The 24,189-nt window shown below is 43.4% G+C and overlaps 1 protein-coding gene across 1 annotated transcript in view; it reads right to left on the reverse strand.

Moving 5' to 3' along the window:
- LOC126484020 (class E basic helix-loop-helix protein 23) overlaps positions 1 to 18,250 on the reverse strand; it is a 91,122-nt gene extending 72,872 nt beyond the window's left edge. The window contains exons 1-2 of the mRNA XM_050107345.1: positions 17,918 to 18,250; positions 9,596 to 9,877 (exon numbers count right to left, since the gene is read on the reverse strand). Of these exons, the coding sequence (XP_049963302.1) occupies positions 9,596 to 9,852 (257 nt within the window). The 5' untranslated portion in view covers positions 9,853 to 9,877; positions 17,918 to 18,250. The remainder of the gene's footprint in view (positions 1 to 9,595; positions 9,878 to 17,917) is intronic.
- Between the last annotated feature and the right edge of the window lie 5,939 nt (positions 18,251 to 24,189).

Here is a 24,189-nt window from a genome sequence, read left to right on the forward strand (position 1 = left end):
GACACTAGCTTGGACGTCGCGATGGCAAAAACAAAATTTGATTCGACGCTGAAGGTGTACGACGGCATGAGAGCTAATGCTGATAGCCACCTTGCTCGTATTGTTGAAGAGGCGAAGGCAGTTATGGAAGAGTTGGACGTGGAGATGAGTGTTCTTCGTCTTACAGGCAGACAAAGACACAGGGAAAACTGCGATCATATTGGGAAAGAATTATTTTTATTCCAACACTGGACCATGTTACGACTGGCATGAGAGAACGTTTTGCTGAAGAAAATATTTATCATTTAAAATTCAACATACTTTTGCCGTCACAACTACTGAAACATGACGGTAATGATCTGGCACATAAATTGAATCAGTGCTTAACTGAAATACCGTTCTTTGAAGAAGAATCAATCTTTGTGATTAAAAAGAGACTAATGGGAGAGATTCTTCAATACAAGCAAACGAGCATAGACGCCCAAGATCGTGGTTCTGTTATGCAAGCGTTGTCTGTTTGTCCTACATCTGATTGTCCTACTTTACACACGCTGTACAAAATATTTGCTTGTTACCCGCGTCGGTTGCTACAGTAGAAAGAAGTTTTCCCAACATTGCGGCGTTCAAAGACATGGCTGAGGTCGACAATGAAGGAGGATCGACTTAATGGTTTAGCTCTGTTGAACACTCACCCTGACACTGATTGCCCTATTGATGATGCAATTAACCAATTTGCCAGGAAGAATAGGCGCATATAATTCATCATTTACGGAAGAGAACCACAATTGTAACTTTTTTATATCATAAGATGGCATTTTCTTGTATATGTGTATAACCAGTTTAAATAAAACTTTCTTAAACTTTGCACGTGACTAGATTATTTTTTTATTACGGTAAAAGTAAAGGTAGCTCAACATATGTTTAGCGCCCCCCTTGAGGTTTTTCTGTATCCGCCACTGTCTGGAGATGAGTGGAAGGCCTAAACCACAGGCCCAAGAGATTTGTAAGCTGCTACACGGGTAGCAAAGTACATGTTCCGTGAATTGTTTTAAAAACTTCTTCATACTGTTAATGGTGTATCACCTGCCGTAATCGGAGAAATTCATCCGCGCTTACACTAAAAAGAGAACTTTCGTCCTTGTAGATAGGAATGAGAAAAATTAATGTGATACTGCTGCAGCAATCAGCATCCGTGGTAAGGTCACCAAATTAGTTTCGCTTATTAAAACTGATAACGCCACAATAAATTACGAACAGACAGCCGGCTCTAGCAGGAAGCGAACACCAGCGAAAGCCAAAGATAAGCTACACGCCAATGGTGGCGGCACATTTTTTTGCCGTAAATTACCCGAGTATGTCCAAGGAGGTTCCTAATCTGAAATAACATAGGTGAAGGTAAGCTCAAATGTGGGTCAAATATGGTAAGTGGACAGATACTTTTACAGATTATCTGGCTATGGAGCCTTAGGGAACAGAGCTTCAGAGAAAAACGTCGCGAATAAGTTTTCTGATCCTGCTATTGTAACTGGAAGAGATTTCAATCATGCAATTAAAACTGGTTGCAGAAACAGGGCTTTTGTGAGATTGTCGAAAATGTCTTATCTGAAAATTACTTCGGGTAGTTAGAAAAACGACTCGGGAGGACAACGTGTTCGATTTCCGAGTAACAGATCTGAACCTATGGAAAAATTTAACACAGAGGTGGGCTTCAGCTATATAAGACTCTTACAGCATCAATTGGTTAAGTGTTGCAATAAATTTTAGGAAAGGTAAAAAAAAACCACAGTAATCAATTTCAAGATTATGAATGGTCAGTACCAAATATTCAGCTATGGGGACAGCGACTTGAAACATAAATTGATTAAAAAAAACGTTGTACAACATATCGTAGACTTGTTATACCAAGCAAGGTTTGGTGGCTTCGAAAGACCCGTCTTGGTTCGACAGCTAATAAGTTGCTGCGAAAGTTAACAGACCTCGATCACAGCTTTAACCGAAATCACAACTTTGTTGACGAACAAAGGTTGAACGAAGCAAAAATGAGCGTACGGAGAGCAATGCGAGAAGCGTTCAATGAATTAGAAAGTAAATTTTGGTATTGCGTAAAATCAGTCAAATATTGTCAGTTCAGTCACTCAATGAGCGCAATGACACTGAAACGGAAGATCTACATCTACAACTACATGGATACTCGGAAAATCACATTTAAGTGCCTGGCAGAGAGCTTATCGAACCACTTTCACAATTCTCTATTATTCCAATCCCCTATAGCGCGCGGAAAGAAAGAAAACGTTTATCTTTCCGTACGAGCTCTGATTTCCATTATTTTATCGTGATGATTGTTTCTCCCTATGTAGGTCGGCGTCAAAAAAAATTTTCACATTCAGAGGAGAAAGGAGAGAATTTAGTGAGAAGATTCCTCCGCAACAAAATATGCCTTTGTTTTAGTAATGTCCGTCCCAAATCCTGTATCATTTCAGTGACACTCTCTCCCCTGTTTCTCGACAATACAAAACGTGCTGCTCTTCTCTGGACTTTCTCGATGTGCTCCGTCAATCCTATCTGGTAAGGATCCCACACTGCGCAGCAGTATTCTGAAAGAGGACAGACAAGCGTGGTGTAGGCAGTCTCCTTAGTAGACCTGTTACATTTTCTAAGAGTCCTGCCAATAAAACGCAATCTTTGGTTAGTCTTCTCCTCAGAATTTTCTATGTGCTCTTTCCAGTTAACATTGTTCATAATTGTAATTCCTAGGTATTTAATTGAATTTACGGCCTTTAGATTTGACTGATTTATCGTGTAACCGAAGTTAACGGATTCCTTTTAGCACTCATGTGGATGATCTCGCACTTTTCGTTATTTAGAGTCAATTGCCAATCTTCGCACCATACAGATATCTTTTCTAAATCGTTTTGCAATTTGCTTTGATCTTCTGATGACTTTATTAGTCGATAAACGAGAGCGTCATCTGTAAACAACCTAAGACGGCTGCTCAGATTGTTTCCCAAATCGTTTATATAGATACGGAGCAGAAAAAGGGCCTATAACACTACCTTGGGGAACGCTAGAAATCACTTCTGTTTTACTCGATGACTTTCCGTCAATTACTACTATCTGTGACCCCTCTGACAAGAAATCACGAATCCAGTCACATAACTGAGACGATATTCCATAAGCACGCAATTTCACTACAAACCGCTTGTGTGGCACAGTGTCAAAAGCCTTCCAGAAAACCAGAAATACGGAATCAATCTGAAATCCCTTGTCAGTAGGACTCAACACATCGTGTGAGTAAAGAGCTAGTTGTGCTTCACAAGAACGATGTTTTCTAAATCGGTGTTGACAGTTTGTCAATAGACCGTTTTCTTCTAGGTAATTCACAATGTTCGAAAACTACGAGCACATACGTTCCAAAATCCTGCTGCAGATCGACGATAATGATATGGGCCTGTAACTAGTGGATTACCTTTCTTGAATATTGGTGTGACCTGTGCAACTTTTCAGTCGTTGGGTACGAATCTTTCGTCGAGCGAATGGTTGTATATGATTGTTAAGTATGGAGATATTGCATCAGCATACTCTCAAAAGAACCTACTTGATATACAGTCTGGTCAAGAAGACTTGCTTGTGTTAAGTGATTTAAGTTGCGTCACTACACCCAGAATATCTGCTTCTACGTTACTCATGTTGGCAGCTGTTGTTGATTCGAATTCTGGAATATTTACTTCGCCTTCTTTGGTGAAGGGATTTCGGAAGGCTGTGTTTAGTAACTATGCTTTGGCAGCACTTTCTTCATAGTATCTCCGCTGCTATCGCACAGGGAAGGCATTGGTTGTGTCTTACTGCTAGCATACGAGCAGAATCTCTTTGGATTTTTTACCAGGTTTCGTTGTGAAAACTGTTATAAGCGTCTCGCCTTGAAGTCCGCGATAAATTTCGAGCTTCTGTAAAAGATCGCCAATGTTGGAGATTTTGCGTCTGTTCAAATTTGACATGTTTTTTTCGTTGTTTCTGACAAAGAGGAGGTCGAAATATTGAATTCAGTTTTCAGAAATTGCTTCGTTGCGGAAGATCTGAGTAGTGTTCCTATTTTCAGTCACCGGATAAATGCAGCAATAGCATATACTGAGATAAGCGATCACGCAATAGAAAATGAACTAAAATCGCTGAACAAAAGAAAGGAATATTGGTGTTTAACGTTATGTATACATCGAGGTCATTAGAGACGGAGCACAAGCTCGAAGTGAGAAAGGGTTGAGAAGGAAATTGGCTATGCCCTTTCAAGGCTTTTGCCGTAAGCCGTAAGCAATTTAGGGAAATCATGGAAAACCTTAATATGGATGGCCAGGAATCGCTGTACAGTGAAAACGCATGACTATGCATCACTATTTCCAGTTCAGAACGGAGCTTTATATTCTGATACAAAAATCTATAAAAGGTTAACAGTAGGTATCAGACATTAATCTAAAAACCTAGAGATATCAAACAACAACGTTAGACAATACTAGTACCTCATTACCTACTCTTACAATTTATCTAAAGATTTGGATTGAGGTACAGTCTTTGTCTTCTAGGGGTGTGCTATAGCTCCCTATATATCGCTCCCGTAGGGACAGCAAAGCACAGATTACACTAATTACAGTGCAGACTGAAGGATTTATTTAGTCGTTTCTCCCCTGTTCCTCTTTGCGAAATGAACGGAAAAAATCCTAATATGTGGTTCAATGGAAATTATTCTCTGCTATGCAGTTCAAAATGGTTAGCGGAATATGGATGTAGAACTAATTGACCGTGTTATTGACAATGCTCTCATGATTAGGGAATGGTAAGGACTATAACGCACTAGGGAGCCTTGTTGCAGTAGCCTGGCTAAGGCAGCCAAAATGTTGAGCAACCGGGTTAGACAGCCAGCTTTAGCAGCCAGCTGACGGTCAGTCGTGAAAAGGCATGACTGTGTATCACTATTCCCAGTCCAAACTAGAGCTTTATATTCTGTTGCAAAAATGCTTTATATTCTGATACAACAAAAATCTGCCTTGGTTGATGGTGTGCGGGCAAGCTTTGAGAGACTGCGAGAAACTTTAAGGTAGTATCAACTGAACTGTTGGAAATTAAACTTTCGTGTGAAATGCAAATAATTGGTTGCCCCAGTCGTTTCGGTCTCGCCGGTTTTTGTGTGCTGCTCGCATTCTAAATTCCCGTAGCGCTTGGAGCATTAAAACTTTTCACCTTTAGGAGAGCAAATTGTCTTTTGAGTTATCCGAGCAGAGTGTGACACAGACGAGCCTGCAGGTTGCGTTGTTGTATTCGACCACGAACGGCACCTGTGCAGTGCCCTCAGTACTTTGTGTCAGTCGTGATTCTAACAGCTGTGGGTGCATTATGTCAGCATGAAGTGAATTAAAACGTGGGCAAATTGTTGGGGTTCGTATGGTGGGTGTTCCCGTAACCAAGGTTACCGAAGTGTTTGGTGCTTCAAAAGGCACCACACTGAAGATTTATACTGCATGCAGGGAAATCGAGAAAACATCATCTGGTAATTCACAAAGCGGATTAAAGAGTGTGTCGAGTGATTGTGACAGACGGCCATTGAGGACGACTGAGACAGAAAATAAAGGACGAAAGCTGCAAAAGTCACTGCAGAACTGAATGTCGCGCTCGCAGACCCTCTTAGCACCAAAACAGCACGAAAGGAGCTCCATAAGCAGAAAATAACAGGGCCAGCTGGAAATCCAAAACAACTGATCAGTGATGCAAATTCCAATAACAGGAAAAGGTAGTGCCGAAGCCATAAAACCTGGACTATGAAGTAATGGAAGAAAGTCATTTGGTCGGATGAGTCTTGTTTCGCACTTTTCCAACTTCTGGCCGAGTTCACGTCCCAAGAGTGAAACGTGGTGTGGTTTTGGTGATAATTTGGGCAGCCATATCGTGGTATTCGATGGGACCCATGGGTTCTATGGAGGGCAGCAATACTGCCAAGGATTATGTAACCATTTTGGCTGGCTGATCACGCTCATCACATTACAAACCTTTGTTCCCTAACGGTGATGCTGTGTTGCAAGGTGACAGCGCACATGTCCAGACAGCTCGCATTGTCGCATTTTCCCTGGTCACGAGTCACCAGATCTCAGTATTATTGAGTCTTTGTGATCTACTTCGGAAAGAAGGGTGATTGTTGCTATCCACTTCCATCATCGTGACATTATGCCATTATTTTGCAGGAAAACTGAGATAAGATTCCCTTGAAAACAATACAGAACCTGTCTTATCCATTCCGAGACGTCTGTAAGGTGCTTTGACTGCCAACGGCTTCCCTATACCGTATTACGCATAGTGATGTGTTTCTTGTGTTTCGATATTTCTGTTCACCCCAGGGTGACTTCCACAAACGTTCAAACAACCCCAAAGCGACGTTTATGATGCTGAGACAACTAATTTAATACGGTATATGATACCATATGAGGAAGTATTGAGTAGAATTGGGGAGAAGAGGAGCTGGTGGCACAACTTGACAAAAAGAAGGGACCGGTTGGTAGGACGTGTTCTGAGGCATCAAGGGATCACAAATTTAGCATTGGAGGGCAGCGTGGAGGGTAAAAATCGTAGAGGGAGACCAAGAGATGAATACACTAAGCAGATTCAGAAGGATGTAGGTTGCAGTAAGTACTGGGAGATGAAGAAGCTTGCACAGGATAGAGTAGCATGGAGAGCTGCATCAAACCAGTCTCAGGACTGAAGACCACAACAACAACAATCATACATAGGGCCGGAAATGTGAAATACCCCAAAAATTGATGACAAGTGTTGAATATGTGACATCACCAGATGAAGTAAATCGCGGCACGTGATGCGATTGGTCTTGTCGATCCTGCCATTGTCGAGAGGAGGCAGTGCTACACATCACTCCACTAGGCTACTCTGTTTTTCGAGCACCTTTTGTAAATGTTGGCTGTTGTAAACGTAGAAGTTACAATATTACTACACTCGCTGTAACCAAGTAAAAACTGTTATTATTTTTTATTTCTCTCCTTTTGTCCCTTCTTTTTTATTTACATACTTTATTTCGTAAAGAAAACGTAGGTCATTTATTGGTGGCGGTGCAGTTCGGAAGCTTATACTTGTTTACTTACAACGCAATACAGTATGTTTTTGTTGTACTGTACTCTGCAATTAACCAGCGGAGACCGCGAGACAGGTACGCAAAATAATAAATCTTACATCAATATAAACACATAACTGTGCAACACTATACAAAAGAACACTGCCTGACAGACGCAAGTTTCGAAACCTGAGCCGCAAGCGCTAAACTCGCGGGCGGTGTCACGGAGACACACCAAGTTGAATATTTGACTTCAGTTGGGGTCATCAGGTGCGACAGACCGACAAGTTGCACCGCTTCACCTTCGGAGAGGTACGTCATCTAGTGACATGAGGTCTTGAACATTTGTCATCCACTTTTGCGGTATTTCCCGACATTTGAGGCCCCACGTCTCTATGGTAATTACTTGTCTCAGTGTCACCTACGTCGCTTCGGGGGTTTTCAAACGTTAATAAGAATCCAGTATATATAAAAACTGGTAGGGAAAAAATGAATACATCCTTTTAGAGGTTTACAATTAGCTCAAAATTTATTGCTGCAACAGTGCTCATGAAGTTCATTAGATAGTTACATTTACAGATCAACAGCGCAAGTGGTTCTGAGGTACCGGGTATCGACCCATGCTGAAACACCCATATTAGTACGTGGTGTAGCCTCCATGGGCGGCAGTGCAAGTGCTGATTCTGGCGTTCAGTCGATCGTACAGGTGGCGAATACTGCCCTGGGTTACGTTGTGCCACGCCTGCTACAACTGCTCACGTATGTCTTTGTTGGTTAATGAGTCACAGGAGTAACTTCTCGTGCCATCTTATCCCACACTTGCTCCATTGGAGACAAGCCCGGAGATCGTGTTGGCCAGGGAAGTTGTTGCACGTCTTGCAGAGCATGTTGTGGTTACCGAGCAGTATGTGGGCGAACATTATCCTGTTGGAACAACACATCACCTTTCTGTTGCAAGAACAGAAAAAAACAGGCCTAACAAAATTATGCATGTTCTTAGCGCTGGTTAGCGACCCTTCCAGAAACACCAAAGGTGAACGAGAGTTGTAAATTACCGCACCCCAGACCAGAAGGCCTGGGATAGGGTTAGTGTATTTTGGACGAATGCAGTCTATGAGACAGCACTGACCAGATACACGTCGTATGCGCTAACGACAGTCACTTGCGTTAGGCAGAAGCTGCTTTCTTCGCTGAAGATCACGGCGCGGCATTCCACATCTTCCAAGTGTTCCTCTGACGGCACCAGTCGGAGTGCGCACGTCGGTGCTGTGGCGTAGTGGAAGACGGGCTAGAGGTGTTTGCGACCTAGTCCTACTGCTAATAACCGGTTCGCCACAGTTCGTGTTGACACGTCTGGGTTCACAAGCTCTCTTATCTGTGCTGTGGTAGCTGTACGATCTGCCATTACTGTACTTACAATACCACGATCCTGGCGGGCGTCTGTGCTGCGTGGACGTCCAGAACCTTGTCTACGGGTGTGAGAATGTTCACGTGATCACTGATACCAGCATCATTACACAACTGACGCAGCATGTCCAACTCGTGTGACAATTCTCCGAAAAGATCATCCCGACACTAGGAAGGCCACAGTCTGGACCTTTCGTGGCTGTAGGAAACACGAGTGCGTCTTTGTGGCATGGATGTCTGCTTGCTTCACACGTTTGCACCACACTGAGCCTTCCGGTTGTGAGCATCGTTTATTAAAGGGTAGACACAGATGGCGATCTAGTAGATTATCAGTAAACCTGCTGTCCCCCAGGTGGCATATGCCATTCTCGGCTCACAATCGACGTCGTCTTTGCAGATGTACTACTTTTTCCGGCAGTGTATATGTAATAAATAGTGAACTTTTAATTTTCGCCGTACTCTCTCACTCCCTTAAAGTAGAAAGAGTTTGATTTTCAGCGACCACGAGTTGAAAGAGAACTGCAAATTGCGAGTATGTCGGTTAAAACTATTTCTAGGTTGCTCATGTCGTAATTTATAGGCCTTGACAACACCGCTGTAGGACCAATAAACCTCTGCCACCCCACAAGCCAAATGATTTACAAATGAATATTATCCTTCACGACAAGTGCGCGACGCCAAGTTGCGAATCGAACGAAGGAAAACTCAGTGTTTTCGGCTGGGAGATTTTTCAACATCCTGCCTACAGTCCGGACTTAGCACGAAGCAACTCTCGTCTCCTCTTCAAGGTGAAGGCCTGGCTGGCTACTCAGCATTTCACGACTTACGATGAGTTCAAGGATGCTGTCAAGAACTGGCGGGAGCACTAGGTGATACTATTCTTTGATGAAGAGATGAGGAAGCTGGTGTCACTGTAGGAGAAATGTTTGTACTTGGGTGGCGATTATGTGGAGAGCTAATGTCAATATGTAGGCACGAACTATATATAAAAATTATCTTTTTTAAAATACCCAATTGGAAGTTAATTTATGAATAGCTCTGGTAATATTCCTCCCGCAACACCCAGTACAGTTGGGTACTACCCGCTCCTGTCTGCCTGTATCGTACCTGCGCGCCGCGGCGGGGCTGTTCTCGTCGGGCGCGCCGTGGTGAGAGGCGAGCAGCCCGTGCGCCAGCGGATGCTGCTGTGCTGGCGGCGGGTGGTGGGGCGGCACCACCGACGTCTGCGGCTGCGGGGGTGGCGGGGGCGGGAAGTAGAATCCGGGCACCGCGCCCAGCGGCGTGCGCCGGCCCGCGACCGCCCCCGCCACCGACACCGCGTCGCCGCCCTCGCCGCCGAAGCCGAACACGCCCGTCGCCTCCATGGACGCCTCGGCTCCCCTGGCCTGTCTGAAACAAGACGCCTTCTGTAACTGGCAGCCTGCCCGTAAAGCGCAACCCTGCTGCGAGTCACATCTCTACATCTATATTCTCTGTATAAACTTTATACCAAGGGCACATTTTTGTATCTCATACATGCAGGTTTTTTTCACGTAACGGTTCACGAATGGAGCCCGGGAACCGTGACTGCTTATACGCCTATATGGGTGCATTAGTATGTGATTACAGATGCAGTATTCTTTGGTTTCCGAAAGATGTTTTACTTAGTACCGAAAATAGTCATCTTATTATTACCGAAAATAGTCATATGAGGTATCAAGCGAAATTTGTAACTGAACTGAGGATTGCTTGGTACGGAGGACGCAGTATGTTCGATGAAGAGACATCGATAAATGAAGTAACTTCAGGTGTGCATTGGAACCCTTGCTATTCATGTAGTATATTAACGAACTCGCAGACAACACTGATAATAACCTCAGATTTTCCTCAGGTGATGTAGTTATCTATGAGGGCGTCCTGAAAAGTAACGCTTCAGAATTTTTAATGTGAAAACACTTGAGGGTTTTTAAATAAAACAAACGCTATTAACATTCTACATCTTTATTCTTCATGTCCATATATCTGCAGCCCTATGCCGCGTGAGGCTTCGACTTGCAGCGTGCAACATGCCGATGTGCAACGCAACTGTGTCGTTGTGTGAGAAACAGCCTCCTGTAATAGAGTTCCGAATTCGAATATTTCGTCCGCATATGGAGCACCCTCTCCTTCAGCATAACAATGGCAGAGCATATGCGAGCGCTGCTACATCTGCAACAATCCGACACCTTGGGTTCGTTGTCGTCGAACATCCTCCATAAAGTCCTGACTTGGCCCCATCCGATTTTCATGTTTCCAAAATTTCTAGAGCACCTCAGATTGCTCCACAATGTGATGAACAGGCGCAAGTAGACGTGAGGTTGTGGCTCCGCCAACAAAGTCAAACATTCCACAGTGACGGTATCAACAAACTGATCTCAAGATTGGAGAAATGTCTTCGTCGACAGGGTGAATATGTTAAGAAATAAATATGTAGGCACGAAGGATAAAGATATAGAATTATAATAACGTTGTTGTATTTAAAATAGCTTTAATAGTTTACACACAAAAATTAGGAGTCATTACTTTTCAGCACGCTCAAATGTAATGGGCATTGTATGAAAAAACTGCACAGATATTCAGTCGAATCTTGATAAGATTTCAAAGTGGTGTAAAGATTAGCAACTCACTTTCAATGTTCAGAAACTTAAAATCGCGCACTTCACAAAAATGTAAATTATAATAAAAAAAGCGGACAAGTGCGAGTAGGAATCGCGCTTTGAGGGTTCCATAAAAACTTATATTTATAGATAGTTCATCTACAGGTTCTGATGAGCGAGTTCGCGAGTATCAAAACCTGTCACATAAATGGCCTTTTCTTTTGATTGCGCAGGCATAGAAGCTTAAATCTTTTACACTGGCAGGGACCGTAGACCTTACCATTTGACATAAATTTCAACTTGATATCTCTACGAGTTTCTGAGAAAAAGCTCTTAACAGACGGACAGAGAGACGAACAACAAAGTGGTCATATAAGACTTGTGTTTTTACCAACTAATGTACGCAATCCAAAAATACTCTATGATTACAATATCAACGAGTAACAATAAATTGGAATCGGCCAACTCATACAAATACCTGGGTGTTAACAATTTGTAGGGATATGGAATGGAACTATAACAAAGACTCAGTCGTAGTTAAGCAGGTGATACTCTTCGGTTCATCGGTAGAATTCTAGGGACATGCAGTAAGGCTACAAAGGAAACTACTAATAAAACACTCCTGCGCCCCACCGCAGCATATTGCTTTACTGCATGAGACTCGTACCAGATAGAACTAACAGGGGGTAATGAACGTATACGAAGAAGGTCAGCACGAATGGTCACAGGTTTGTTTGGACCATGGGGCAGCGTCACGGAGAAGCTGAAGAAAATGGCAGGCGCTTGAAAATCACCGCAAATTATCCTGAGAAGGCTTACTAACAAAATTTTCTGTGATCAGTTTAGTTGATGAATACCCTACTTCAAGCGCGCACAGAGGCGTTTAAAGAACAGCTTTTTCCGAGGTGTTTAAACAACAACTTTTGTCGCGCTCCATTCTTGAATGGAACAGGAAGAAATCCTGCTAACTGGAACAATGTGGAGTAACCTCTTCCATGCGCTTCACAGTGATTTACAGGGCTTGGTATTTGGTCCTATACTATTTTCATTGTGTGTCAATAATGTGTCTCACCTAGTGCAGATATCTCATGCAGGCTGATTAACTTCAGTTGTATGTAAGTGCAAAACCAATAAACCTGAAGACAGCTACCGAGAATTTCTATACCGACCTGTTTGCACTATCAAAATGGGTGCAGGATAGCCATACCAAACCCATTCTCGTCATTCTAGGCTCATTAGCCCGAAATATAGGGAATCCTTATCATCTTTAACCATAAATGGGACAAATATCAACTTCTCTCCCTCAGCAAAGACGGTAGGAGTAATAATAGATGAAAATCTGAATTGAACTGTAAACGTAACTGAAATGTGCAAGAAGATAGCACCTCACCATGCTCCAGAGAAAAACTGTTCCCTCTTGACCTGAAAAAAGAAACCTTGCTCAAATACTTATACTTCCAATTATTGATTACAGCGATGTTATCTGAGGAAAGCTCAAGGTGCCCGAAACTGGTTATGAATGCCTGTATCCGTAATATCTGTGCTGTTCAATCTCTGATTATGTTTCACCGTCGTATGCACAGCTATCCTGGCTGGGTGCATACAGTAGCACAGATTCCGGTACCCTCTGTGTTCTCTACTGTCTTATCAAATTCCATCATGTCTCTCCTCGACCTTCACGTCCTTGTCTGAACAACACGGCAGAAACACCCGTTCCCATCAGAGCAAAATCCTTTCTATCCCACTGCATCGCACAGCCACTTCCTTGAAGTCATTCTATCGAGAAGGAACCCGACTCTGCTATAACCACCGCATTATACTGGAGAGCTCAATAATATCTCAAGCTTCAGAAGACGATGTAAGACGCAGAATTCTAGAAGCGATACAAAATAGGAGAATCACTTAAAATGAGCGAAGATGTATGGAAGACTTAACAGATTTTTCTAAGAAGGCTGTGCGGCCATTATGCAGCCACCATCGTATGTCTCGCGGTGAGATCATGAGAGTAAGGTGGGAGAGATTGGGGCAAGTACAGAGTCATTTTCTTCTCACTCAATACGCAAATGGAATAGGGAAGAAAATCGATAACATGTACCGTGCGCTACGCACTGTTTGGTGACTTGTGGAGTACATTTATACATTGCCGAAAAAAAATACAACACACTTTATCAGTAACAGTTTTCTGTTGCACCAGGATAGAATGTGTGCATACTGAGGAGTTGTAGCTGCAGTGGGTATGGATGTATTACCCAGCTGTGACGTATGAAAATTTGGCTGAAATGGTTAAGGTGACTGCTCGTAATAAACGGGCAATCCGGATTGAAGTCCGGTCTGGCACAAATTTTCATATGCCAGTTGCGTAATACATCTATATCCAGTGCAGCTGATGTCATGGAATTCGCATGGATAATTTGGAGTATTATTTCATACAGCTGCTGATCGTCAGATGCTAAGTATGTTGAGGTTAGTAATTCATTTGTCACGATCAAAGACGATCAGATGGCGCTCAGTAGACCTGTCTGTCCATCCTCTGTTTTGACTCTTCAGGCAATAACTGTGCAGAGATTAGAGGTGAACAGTGTCTGCAATATTCATTTTAGGGTGCAGTCATGCCCTACGGAGGAGTACGTACTACTGTTGAATAGCTTCAGCCGTTTGAACGGAGTCGGATTGTGGGCTTGCAGGACGTATTGACGGATTGCTTCTCAAGTTGACTATTATGTATCGGCGTGTGCCGCTGCCTTCAACAGCGGTCTGTGGAGCATGCCTACACCTGTAGACCGGGTTCTGCCACGTCCGAATAGTACAGACGCACGTCAAGATAGACGCATTGAGCAGTAGTGGCCGACCGAACATCATCCGGGGACGAAGTCAGTACACACGTTGTACCAGCTGTGCCATCATCTCTGTGTCATCAGTGATTTTTGTATGTTGAACAACCAAACGTTTCGTTTGCAGATGACGAACTATCAGTGCAGACACCATACAGATGGTTCTGCGAAACTACAATGGAGAGAAGTCTTCCGAAGTAAGAGTGATTTCAGGTGTGCCGCAGGGGAGTGTCGTAGGACCGTTGCTATTCACAATATACATAAATGACCTTGTGGATGACATCGGAAGTTCACTGAGACTTTTTGCTGATGATGGTGTGGTATATCGAGAGGTTGTAACAATGGAAAATTGTACTGAAATGCAGGAGGATCTGCAGCGAATTGACGCATGGTGCAGGGTATGGCAATTGAATCTCAATGTAGCCAAGTGTAATGTGCTACGAATACATAGGAAGATAGATCCCTTATCATTTAGCTACAATATAGCAGGTAAGCAACTGGAAGCAGTTAATTCCATAAATTATCTGGGAGTACGCATTAGGAGTGATTTAAAATGGAATGTTCATATAGAGTTGATCGTTGGTAAAGCAGATGCCAGACTGAGATTCATTGGAAGAATCCTAAGGAAATGCAATCCGAAAACAAAGGAAGTAGGTTACAGTACGCTTGTTCACCCACTGCTTGAATACTGCTCAGCAGTGTGGGATCCGTACCAGATAGGGTTGATAGAAGAGATAGAGAAGATCCAACGGAGAGCAGCGCGCTTCGTTACAGGATCATTTAGTTATCGCGAAAGCGTTACGGAGATGATGGATAAACTCCAGTGGAAGACTCTGCAGGAGAGACGCTCAGTAGCTCGGTACGGGCTTTTGTTGAAGTTTCGAGAACACACGTTCACCGAAGAGTCAGCTCCCTCCTACGTATATCTCGCGAAGAGACCATGCGGATAAAATCAGAGAGATTAGAGCCCACACAGAAGCTTACGAACAATACGAGACTGGAATAGAAGGGAGAGCCGATAGAGGTACTCAAAGTACCCTCCTTGCGGAGTATGGATGTAGATGTAGAGAAGCTAAAATGTGTTCTTTTTTACAGTTTCAGTTAAAAGCCCACTGGTGATGTACAGGGGTGCCGAAACATGTTTGGGTAACAAGAAAATGTTTTGCATAAAAGGCGGAACCTATATCCAACAGTTTAAACTGCAAACACGGAAAAACATACAAGAGATGTAAATTCAAAAGATGAATAGTGCTATGCTGGATAATACTCGTAGATTCCACGCTGAAACCCGGGTTTGCAAATTCCTAAGCAGAGCAGGTTTTTAAGAAATGTGATGTCTTTCTTAGAGGGTCTGCTTTTTGAAGATTACACTCTCTTTCAATCAAATAAAGCTGCGACCAACTGTGCCGCTCTTTCCTGTGGACCTATGTGCCCTGCTATATAGCCCACGCAATTGAGCACTATTCCAGCATCGGGCCAACACGTATTCTATTCTGCAAGCAGTCTCTTTTGCAGGCCAACTACAATTTCCTGAGATCGCACCAATCAACTGAGACCCATAATTTCCCTTCCTACAGCTGAACTTATGTGATCGTCGCACTTCTTATCTATCCACGTTTTACTTCCACATATTCGTAAAACATTATTAACTTATGACTCACTAGATTAATAATCAAAGGGCTGTTGCGTTTTGAGAAGTGCACAATGTTACATTTCTCTGTATCGTAGCTGGCTGATGTCTTGGTAAGATCTCACTTGATGTTACTACAAATTCTATCACGTGAACCTTCCTCACAAAATAACACAGTTCCTATCTGCGATAAAACTGTATTTACAAGTAACAGTCCTACCATCTGTTGCTAGAGGAGTAAAACTTTATGTTATATTGTGCTATGATCAAAAATGGCTCTGAGTACTATGGGACTCAACTGCTGAGGTCATTAGTCCACTAGAACTTAGAACTAGTTAAACCTAACTAACCTAAGGACATCACAAACATCCATGCCCGAGGCAGGATTCGAACCTGCGACCGTAGCGGTCGTGCGGTTCCAGACTGCAGCGCCTTTAACCGCGCGGCCACTTCGGCCGGCTGTGCTATGATCACGGTTTGCTTTGGACGTGTTTCTATCTAGCAGTCAGTATCATCGGAGACCATGTTTCCACCCGAGCGGCAAAATGAAGTGTCGAAAAAGAAAAGAAAAAAATTAAGTAGCCGAGCGCTCGCGTCAAAATATGTGTGCAAAGTTATGTCATATGCATTAGAATTCACTGTGAAATTTAGGCTGTTGTTTTAGGTTCCTGCTTAACCAGCACGTCGGAAATCGGGTCTTTTTGAGAAAATAGAAAAATATTTTTGAAACCGTCATTTTAAAAGGCATTGCCGTGAGTGAATGAGCGCTCGGTTAGGTCTCCCCACCATTTTCCCAGCAGCATAAACATACAAGCTATAAATGTCGTACACATACTAGTGATATAGGTAGAATCAACGAAAAAACCGGAAGAAAGCTTCTGCTACATAACATGAAATAATCACTATTGCAACATACATTTAATTCTTCTACAACCCGTCTTACAGTTAGTGCTGGTTCAGCTGTGCGACTTGCATTTTTGCTACATGTTATATTACAAAAATAAATATGTTAAGTCAATCAATTCTCTCTACGGGGTACATCCTTCTCTTCGTTAAGTAAAAATGACGAAAGTCGCTGAAAATAATGTCTTTTTGGAGGCGATATCTGTTTTTCTGTCCGAGGTGTGCAACCCGCATACATAACATCAGAGAAGAGAGGAGATTCTAATCAACCGTTATTATCGTACTGCAACCAAAAGAATATTAACATAACAGAGTAAAGAGTTTTTAAAAAAAAAAAAAAAGACAGCTGGTGCCAGCGGAAGCAGACTGCCATTTGAACAAATATGGAAATAAGACATAAAACTGTCTGATAACGGTACACTATCGAAACATGTGTACTGAGAAGGGAAAATAATGCGAAGAACCTTTTTTTTCTCAAGACAGTAACCTCAAATAAAAATACCAAATAAATTCGTTATTAAGAGAATTATGACAAAAAATACTGAACTTTAGTCTTCCAAAAGGATCGTCAAAGAAAAAAAATTAATTATCTTAGTTATATGTTGGAATCTGTATAAAAATATTATCTTTAATTGTCCTATGATTCGTCCATTCCTGCTCAAGTAAGTGCCAGTTAGGAAAAAGACCTTCACGAGAAACTGAATAGTATCTCAGCATAAAATTCGGCATTTGTTGCAGACTGTACAAGATGTTCATATAATTAGCAGAACACAGGCTACTGCTTGTTTTGAAAATGACACGCATTATTTCAGATGAAAACAAACAGCGAAACCTTTCATGACGTATTAAAAAGCGTGCAAATCTCAATATCTCAGGATCTGTCACATGCCTACTTTACAGCAATAAAAAGAAAGTAACAGAGCCCAATATAGACGGAAAGCGGAACCTACAGATACCTCTTGCATCACATGAATGAATATATCATCAGCAAATTGCTAACTTTACCAATATGCGTTCCACAGCACATATTCATTAACGCTACTTTTTACCTAAAGACAAAACTGCCGTATACGCACAGCTACGTTTTTAACTCTTACCAAAAAACAAAGAGCCGTGACAGATGTGCTGAAGAGGTTGTAGAAGCACGACAGCCCTCAGAAAGCTCTGGCGCCGGTGAGTCACGTGCGTCCCCCAAAAGCAGCCAGCTGCGCTTCTCGTTCGAGATCGATGGATGCCGAACTCTTTGTTTGCATCATATGTTTTTCGTTCATCTCTCTTTGCTTAGATGGTGTCCTAACCCAAGGCGCACTTCCAAAAAAACTAACTTATTGATAGTGCCCAAGCATTTTTCAGCAAGACAAAAAAAAAAATTCATATGTAAACAGCAGGGCTAATTTACCACACAGTTTTTTTATTATTATTTTGCATATAACTTAGTGACAGTACTCACTTCGTATGTAGACTGATGTGTCACGTAGTCTGCTGTTTATTGACGTTAAGAGATAGCAGTGGTCGTTATTCACTGCATCATACCAACAATGATACAACAATAACAACTATGGCTGACAGCACTAACTGATGTTATGCTCAGAAGTTGTCACGCTGAATTTTCAACTCACAGACAGCACACCTTCCACCCGATACAGTGCAGTCAGCAGCATTTGCCGAAACAGAATAAGAAACAGCGCAAAATTCCGTATTTACAAAAATCGCGCACTTTCGACTTGTTGTCGGAACAGAATTTTTGTCACTCACCGATGCGGACGCGTCGAAGCGATCCTGCTAGACGCGTGCTGCAGCGTCACCTTCTTTGGTCCAAGCGCCCTCCGCGAGATTGTTCATGCACCCTCCGCCAGATGTCATACAAGTGGCATTAGGAACTGGTCGCAGGATACCAAAGGCTTTTATGGTAATTTGTCGCTTTATAATTTTCACATACTACATACTATCTAGGAAGGTGTGTAAGAAATTGTTTTGGCTGCTCGTTGTCTGAAAAAAAAAATGACTCTGTTCGGAAATAGGCTGTTGCGTTACAGTGTATACGCTAGATAGCAGCACCGTCGTTAATAGCGAGAACTCCCGATAGATGGCGACTGTCGTGGACGCCGCGGCGCTTGCGGAGGAAGAGAGGTCAAGGGTCGGGTTCTGGTAGCTGGGCGACACAATAGCAGCATTATCACTGGTACGGCGACGGCGCGGCCGCACAAAAGAGAGCGACGGAGAACAAAGGACCACTGACGGGATGGAGGGAGGGCGGTTGCCACGGTGACGCAGCTTCCCGCAGCGTGCTGCCCTCTGCCAGTAGGGTGGTGGCTCCAGCGCTCTTCCAGTATTTATGCGCCTTATCTGTCTACTTCGTTCTGCGTCGCCAGACGAGACCGAAGCACAGAACGCAGGTTACGGAGAAAAATGTGTGTTGGGGGAATACTAAAGCGACCCCAGCAGGCTCGTAGGAGAGAAGTCCTAACATGTCATCCCGTAAACAGACGCCTCTCCTTCCACCGTTTGTATGCTGAATGGGCAATCTGTCATGTTCTCTTTCCCTCGTAGAGAAAGCGCGCGGCGCGCCGCATCCTCAATGATTCGTCCCCTCTTTTTCTTGTTTTAGCAAGGTACTTTGGTACTGACATGCAGTCTAGCTTATGAATTTATGAAAGGAAATTGGTTCAATTTTTTTCTTTTTCGACTTGTGTTTTCGGACATAAGATTCTTCCGTCGTAGCAATGAATCCAGCGAGAAGCAGCATCCTACTCCATAAAATGCCATTCAGAAAGGTGTAACAAAGAAAATCGATACCAATCTATGGATCCTACCATGTCTCGATCGCAACTGGTAGTTTTATAAAATAGCTAACCTGCATTCAATTAGTTTTTTTTTACATGACCACTAATAACTGTAACACAGAATAGATACGTGAACAACAGCTGTGAATATTAATTTCAGAAGCTTTTCTATTGCGCAAGAAATGAAAATACACATGTCAAAAAAAGTTTTGCGTCACCTCGGTTCCGAGAGTTCCGGAACCTGTACAGACAATTGGAATAGAGATTAACATAAACAACATTCCCGCCCTTTTTATTGCTTATGAAAACCACACACTGCACGTTGTACCACCAGACAGCGAGACCTTCAGAGGTGGTGGTCCATATTGGTACACACACCGGTACCTCAGATACCCAGTAACACGTCCTCTTGCATTGCCTGTATTCGTCGTGGCATACTATCCGCATGTTCATCAAGGCACTGTTGATCCAGATTGTCCCACTCCTCAACGGTAATTCGGCGTAGATCCCTCAGAGAGTTTGGTGGGTCCCGTCGTTCATAAACCGCCCTTTTCACTCTATCCCAGGCATGTTCGATAGGGTTCATTGTCTGGGAAATTGCTGGCCACTCTAGTGTAGCGATGTCGTTATCCTGAAGGAAGTCATTCACAAGATGTGCACGATGGGAGCGCAAATTGTCGTCCATGAAAACGAATGCCTCGCCAATGTGCTGCCGATATGGTTGCACTACCGGTCGGAGGATGGCATTCACGTATCGTACAGCCGTTACGGCGCCTTCCATGACCACCAGCGGCGTACGCCGGCCCCACATAATGCCACTCCAAAACAGTAGGGAACCTCCACTGCTGCAATCGCTGGACAGTGTGTCTATGGCGTTCAGTCTGACCGGTTTGCCTCGAAACACGCCTTCGACGATTGTCTGGTTGAGGCATAACGTGATGCCAATCCTGAGCGGTCCATTTGGCATGTTGTTGGGCCAAACCGTACTGCGCTGTACGGTGTCGTGATTGCAAAGATGGGCCTCGCCATGGGCGTCGGGAGTGGAGTTGCGCACCATGCAGCCTATTGCGCACTGTTTCAGTCGTAACACGACGTCCTCTGGCTGCACGAAAAGCATTATTCAACATGGTGGTGCTGCTGTCAACGTTCCTCCGAGCCTTAATCCGTAGGTAGCAGTCATCCACTGCAGTAGTAGCCCTTGTGCGGCCTGAGCGACAGTTCCTGTCTCTCTGTATCTCCTCCATGTCCGAACAACGTCGCTTTGGTTCTCTCCGAGACGTCTGGACACTTCCCTTTTTGAGAGCCCTTCCTGGCACAAAGTAACAGTGCGGACGCGATCGAACCGCGGTATTGACCGTCTAGGCATTTCTGAACTACAGAAAACGCGAGCCGTGTACCTCCTTCCTGGTGGAATGACTGGAACTGATCGGCTGTCGGACCCCCTCTGTCTAGTAGGCGCAGCACGTGCATGGTTGTTTACATCTTTGGGCGAGTTTAGTGACATCTCTGAACTGTCAAAGGGACTGTGTCTGTGATACAACATCCACAGTCAACGTCTATCTTGAGGAGTTCTGTGTAAATATGATGTCATGAATAGCAGTACAGTTAATCCCTTGTGAGAGACATCGAAGTACCCCATTGTTAAGCGCATTGGATCAGCAGCTCATGATCACAGCGATTTTCGTGGATACAGTTTTTGTATCATCTCTATCTCAAGTTCACCCACTTGTGCTAAGGTCGTTCGTACGTGTTTTTGCACTTTTGTACCCTTAATCAGCGGCTAGAATCGTATTAATGCAATTATCAATTAATTGAATAGTTATAATGACATTTAGTTTCATTTAATATTTTGATGGAAGCCTTTGTCAGTACACCTATGTGAGTTCCGGTACCCATATTTCATCCTTAATTGGGTCACTCCTGTCTAAGTCAGATATTTGATTAGTTATCCGTTGCGCGACTTTGCTCCCCGTGGCATCATATGAAATGGAAAACAATCTATTCACTGTACACGTCATGCTGAACAGACACCTCACAAAATGTCAATAAAAGTACTTAAAAGCTTGGTTTGGACAACACGTTCAATGAGGAGCTGCAAGTATATTTACGTAAAGAGTTGGAAAGTCATCGCAATTTGAAATAATATTGATGCATGGGAATACGGATTCATTAGTACGTTTGATTAAGGAGTCGAATACGCGGAAGTACCCTGGTCAAAACTGTAGGGCAATGCCCTTAATCAGTAGTGATGAAAATGTTTGTGGATAATGTGGTAATCGCTAATGTTTCTAAACGGACAAACTACGGCTTCAAGGTGTGTACTGGTAAGCTATTCTTCTGACAAATGAGCTGACTTGTCATCGTCTTGCATGCTCTGTAAAAGTCATCGGCACGTGGCTGGAAGCAGACGATGTCGTACATCTACGCACGGTCTATCAACTTCCATAAATTTCGAGGAGATTTGTGATGTGGCTAACCATGACATGTGCTCGATAGCGTTGGTACCTGGAGGCCATGACGCTCGATGCTCACTATTATGTTCGTCAAAAGCAGTACAGGAGAATGAGTGCGTCAGGAGAGATCAGTGTCTTTGAACGTGGACAAGCCGTTGGAAGTCACCTGAGTAACAAATCCACGGGGACATTTCATCCATTCCAAAGCTGCCCGAATCTGCTGTTGGTGATGTGATTGTGAAGTGGAAACGGGAAGGAACAACCAGAGCTAAAACAAGACCAGGGAGACCTCGTGTACTGACGAACGGGGACCGCCGAGCATTACAGAGGCTGTTTGTAAAGAATAACTTGTGAATTCTACAGTGCTACCAGCAGTCTAGCTAGCGCAATGACTGTACGCAGGGAATTAAAAAGAATGGGGTGTAATGGTCCAGCAGCTGCTCAGAAACCTACATGTTTCTGCAGTCAGTGTTAAGTGATTTCTGAGGTGGTGTTTAGGAGCGAAGCCACTGGACAGTGGATGAGAAGGAACGAGTGGTTCACAGTGACGAATCGAGCTATGCCCTGTAGTAATCCGATGGAAGGGGGTGAGTTTGGCGAGTGCCTGGAGAAGATGATGGTGATGTTTGGTTTGTGGGGCGTTCAACTGCGCGGTCATTAGCGCCCATACAAAGTCCCAATTTTTTCACAGTCCAATTTTTATCACAGTCCAATTTAGCCACTGTCACGAATGATGAGGATGATGATGAAATGATGAGGACAACACAAACAACCAGTCATCGGGCCTGCTTGGAGAACGTTACCTGCCATCATGTGTACGGCCCACACTGAAGCACGGAAGAGCTGGTATTACAGTATGGCGGTGATTTTTGTGGTTACAGTATGATTCTCTTATTGCGCTTAAGCAAAGGTTAAATGCGGAAGGATATGGACAGATTTTACAGCATTATGTACTGCGTACAGTAGCGGAACAGTTCAGAGATGATGAATGTTTGTATCAGCATTACACGGCACCCTGAATACGGTCTGCTTGAAGTAGGTGTACATACTTTACAACATTAATGCAAAGCTGGGAATAGCACTAATTAGAATTCAAGAAGCTTGCGAGACCGAAGCTAATTCCGATTGACAAGTCCATTACGCCCTACCGAATTAGCTACTCGCACATATAACGACAGTCACTATGCTGCTCTCCCATGCAGGATTAGACACGAACCGCCAGGATAGTTTTGGATCTGCCGGGAATAGGTCACACGATTTCTGCAAGACAAAAATAAGGCTAATATCACAGTCACGACCAGTTGACCACAAGCGACAATTTATCGCAACACTGAGACAGTACACAACTATATAATCAACATCATCAACTTACCGACGTTTGGTTGAATGATGGCGTATGACGCCCCATAAGCTTTGTGCAACTCACTCATCTTTGTCTAAGTCTGTAGACATTGTCACCATCAAAATATGCTTTGAAGCACAAATTAAAAGCACTGCTTACGCGACTGTACGTATTCAGAATGAGTCAACATCAAATGAACAAATACACTTCTTGTGATGTAACTAAGATGGACATACATTCCACCACGATCAAGGCCCGATGCGTTCTCTTCTACACAATGGTCTATCGGCTCTGTTTATAACTTTGTGGACTTCTGTGACGTCAGAGAACCAACTTTACTAATAATTTTCCTATAAAAATTGTAGTGTCCTACATCGATTTCTCCAGAGAAAACTCGACCGGAACACTATCTGAAATAAATCTTCCTTAATTCATACTATTTTGTGTTTTTTCGGGTGAACTAACTTTATTTTCCCAGCTACCCATACCTTGAACTCATCCATGTGTTTGTTGCCAAGAGGTTTCCGCTCCCGCAAATTGCGTCAACCATTTAGCTTTTCGCCTTCGTATTCTTACGCCGGTTTCCCGAAAACTTTCCGAAGCTGCGCTCTAAATCCACCATGATGACTTGGCGTCCTTGGGCACTCATTCGGCTCACCACGCGACAATGGATGTCTCCAGTCTCCACGCACTACCACCAATTCTGATTTCAGTATGTAAAACTGAAATATTTCGTGATCCACAAATCTGTTCACCGTGCGGTTTTCACCAACCGCTCTTAAATAATCGACCGCATCCATTACGCCTCCTGTTATAACCTGTACTCCTATTACTAAATTCTTATGCTTCCAGAACCAAGTACGTTGGGAATGAGTGAGGTCAGTAATTGCACCCATCACTGCCACACCTCAACCTTGTCATAAAGTATGATCTGTGAGGCAATGGTTGTGAAGAATAACACTCCTGAAATGGACTGGCCTGCGCAGATTTCTGACCTGATTCTAATGGAACGAACACCTTTGGGATGAATTAAAACGTACATTTCGCTCCAGACCCCACAGTACAACATCAATACTTTCCCTGATTTCGGATCTTGAGAAAGAGTGCGCTGCAAATCTTCCACACACATTCAGAGGTCTCATTG

Source organism: Schistocerca serialis, chromosome 6, assembly GCF_023864345.2.
Source record: "Schistocerca serialis cubense isolate TAMUIC-IGC-003099 chromosome 6, iqSchSeri2.2, whole genome shotgun sequence".
NCBI lineage: Eukaryota > Metazoa > Arthropoda > Insecta > Orthoptera > Acrididae > Schistocerca > Schistocerca serialis.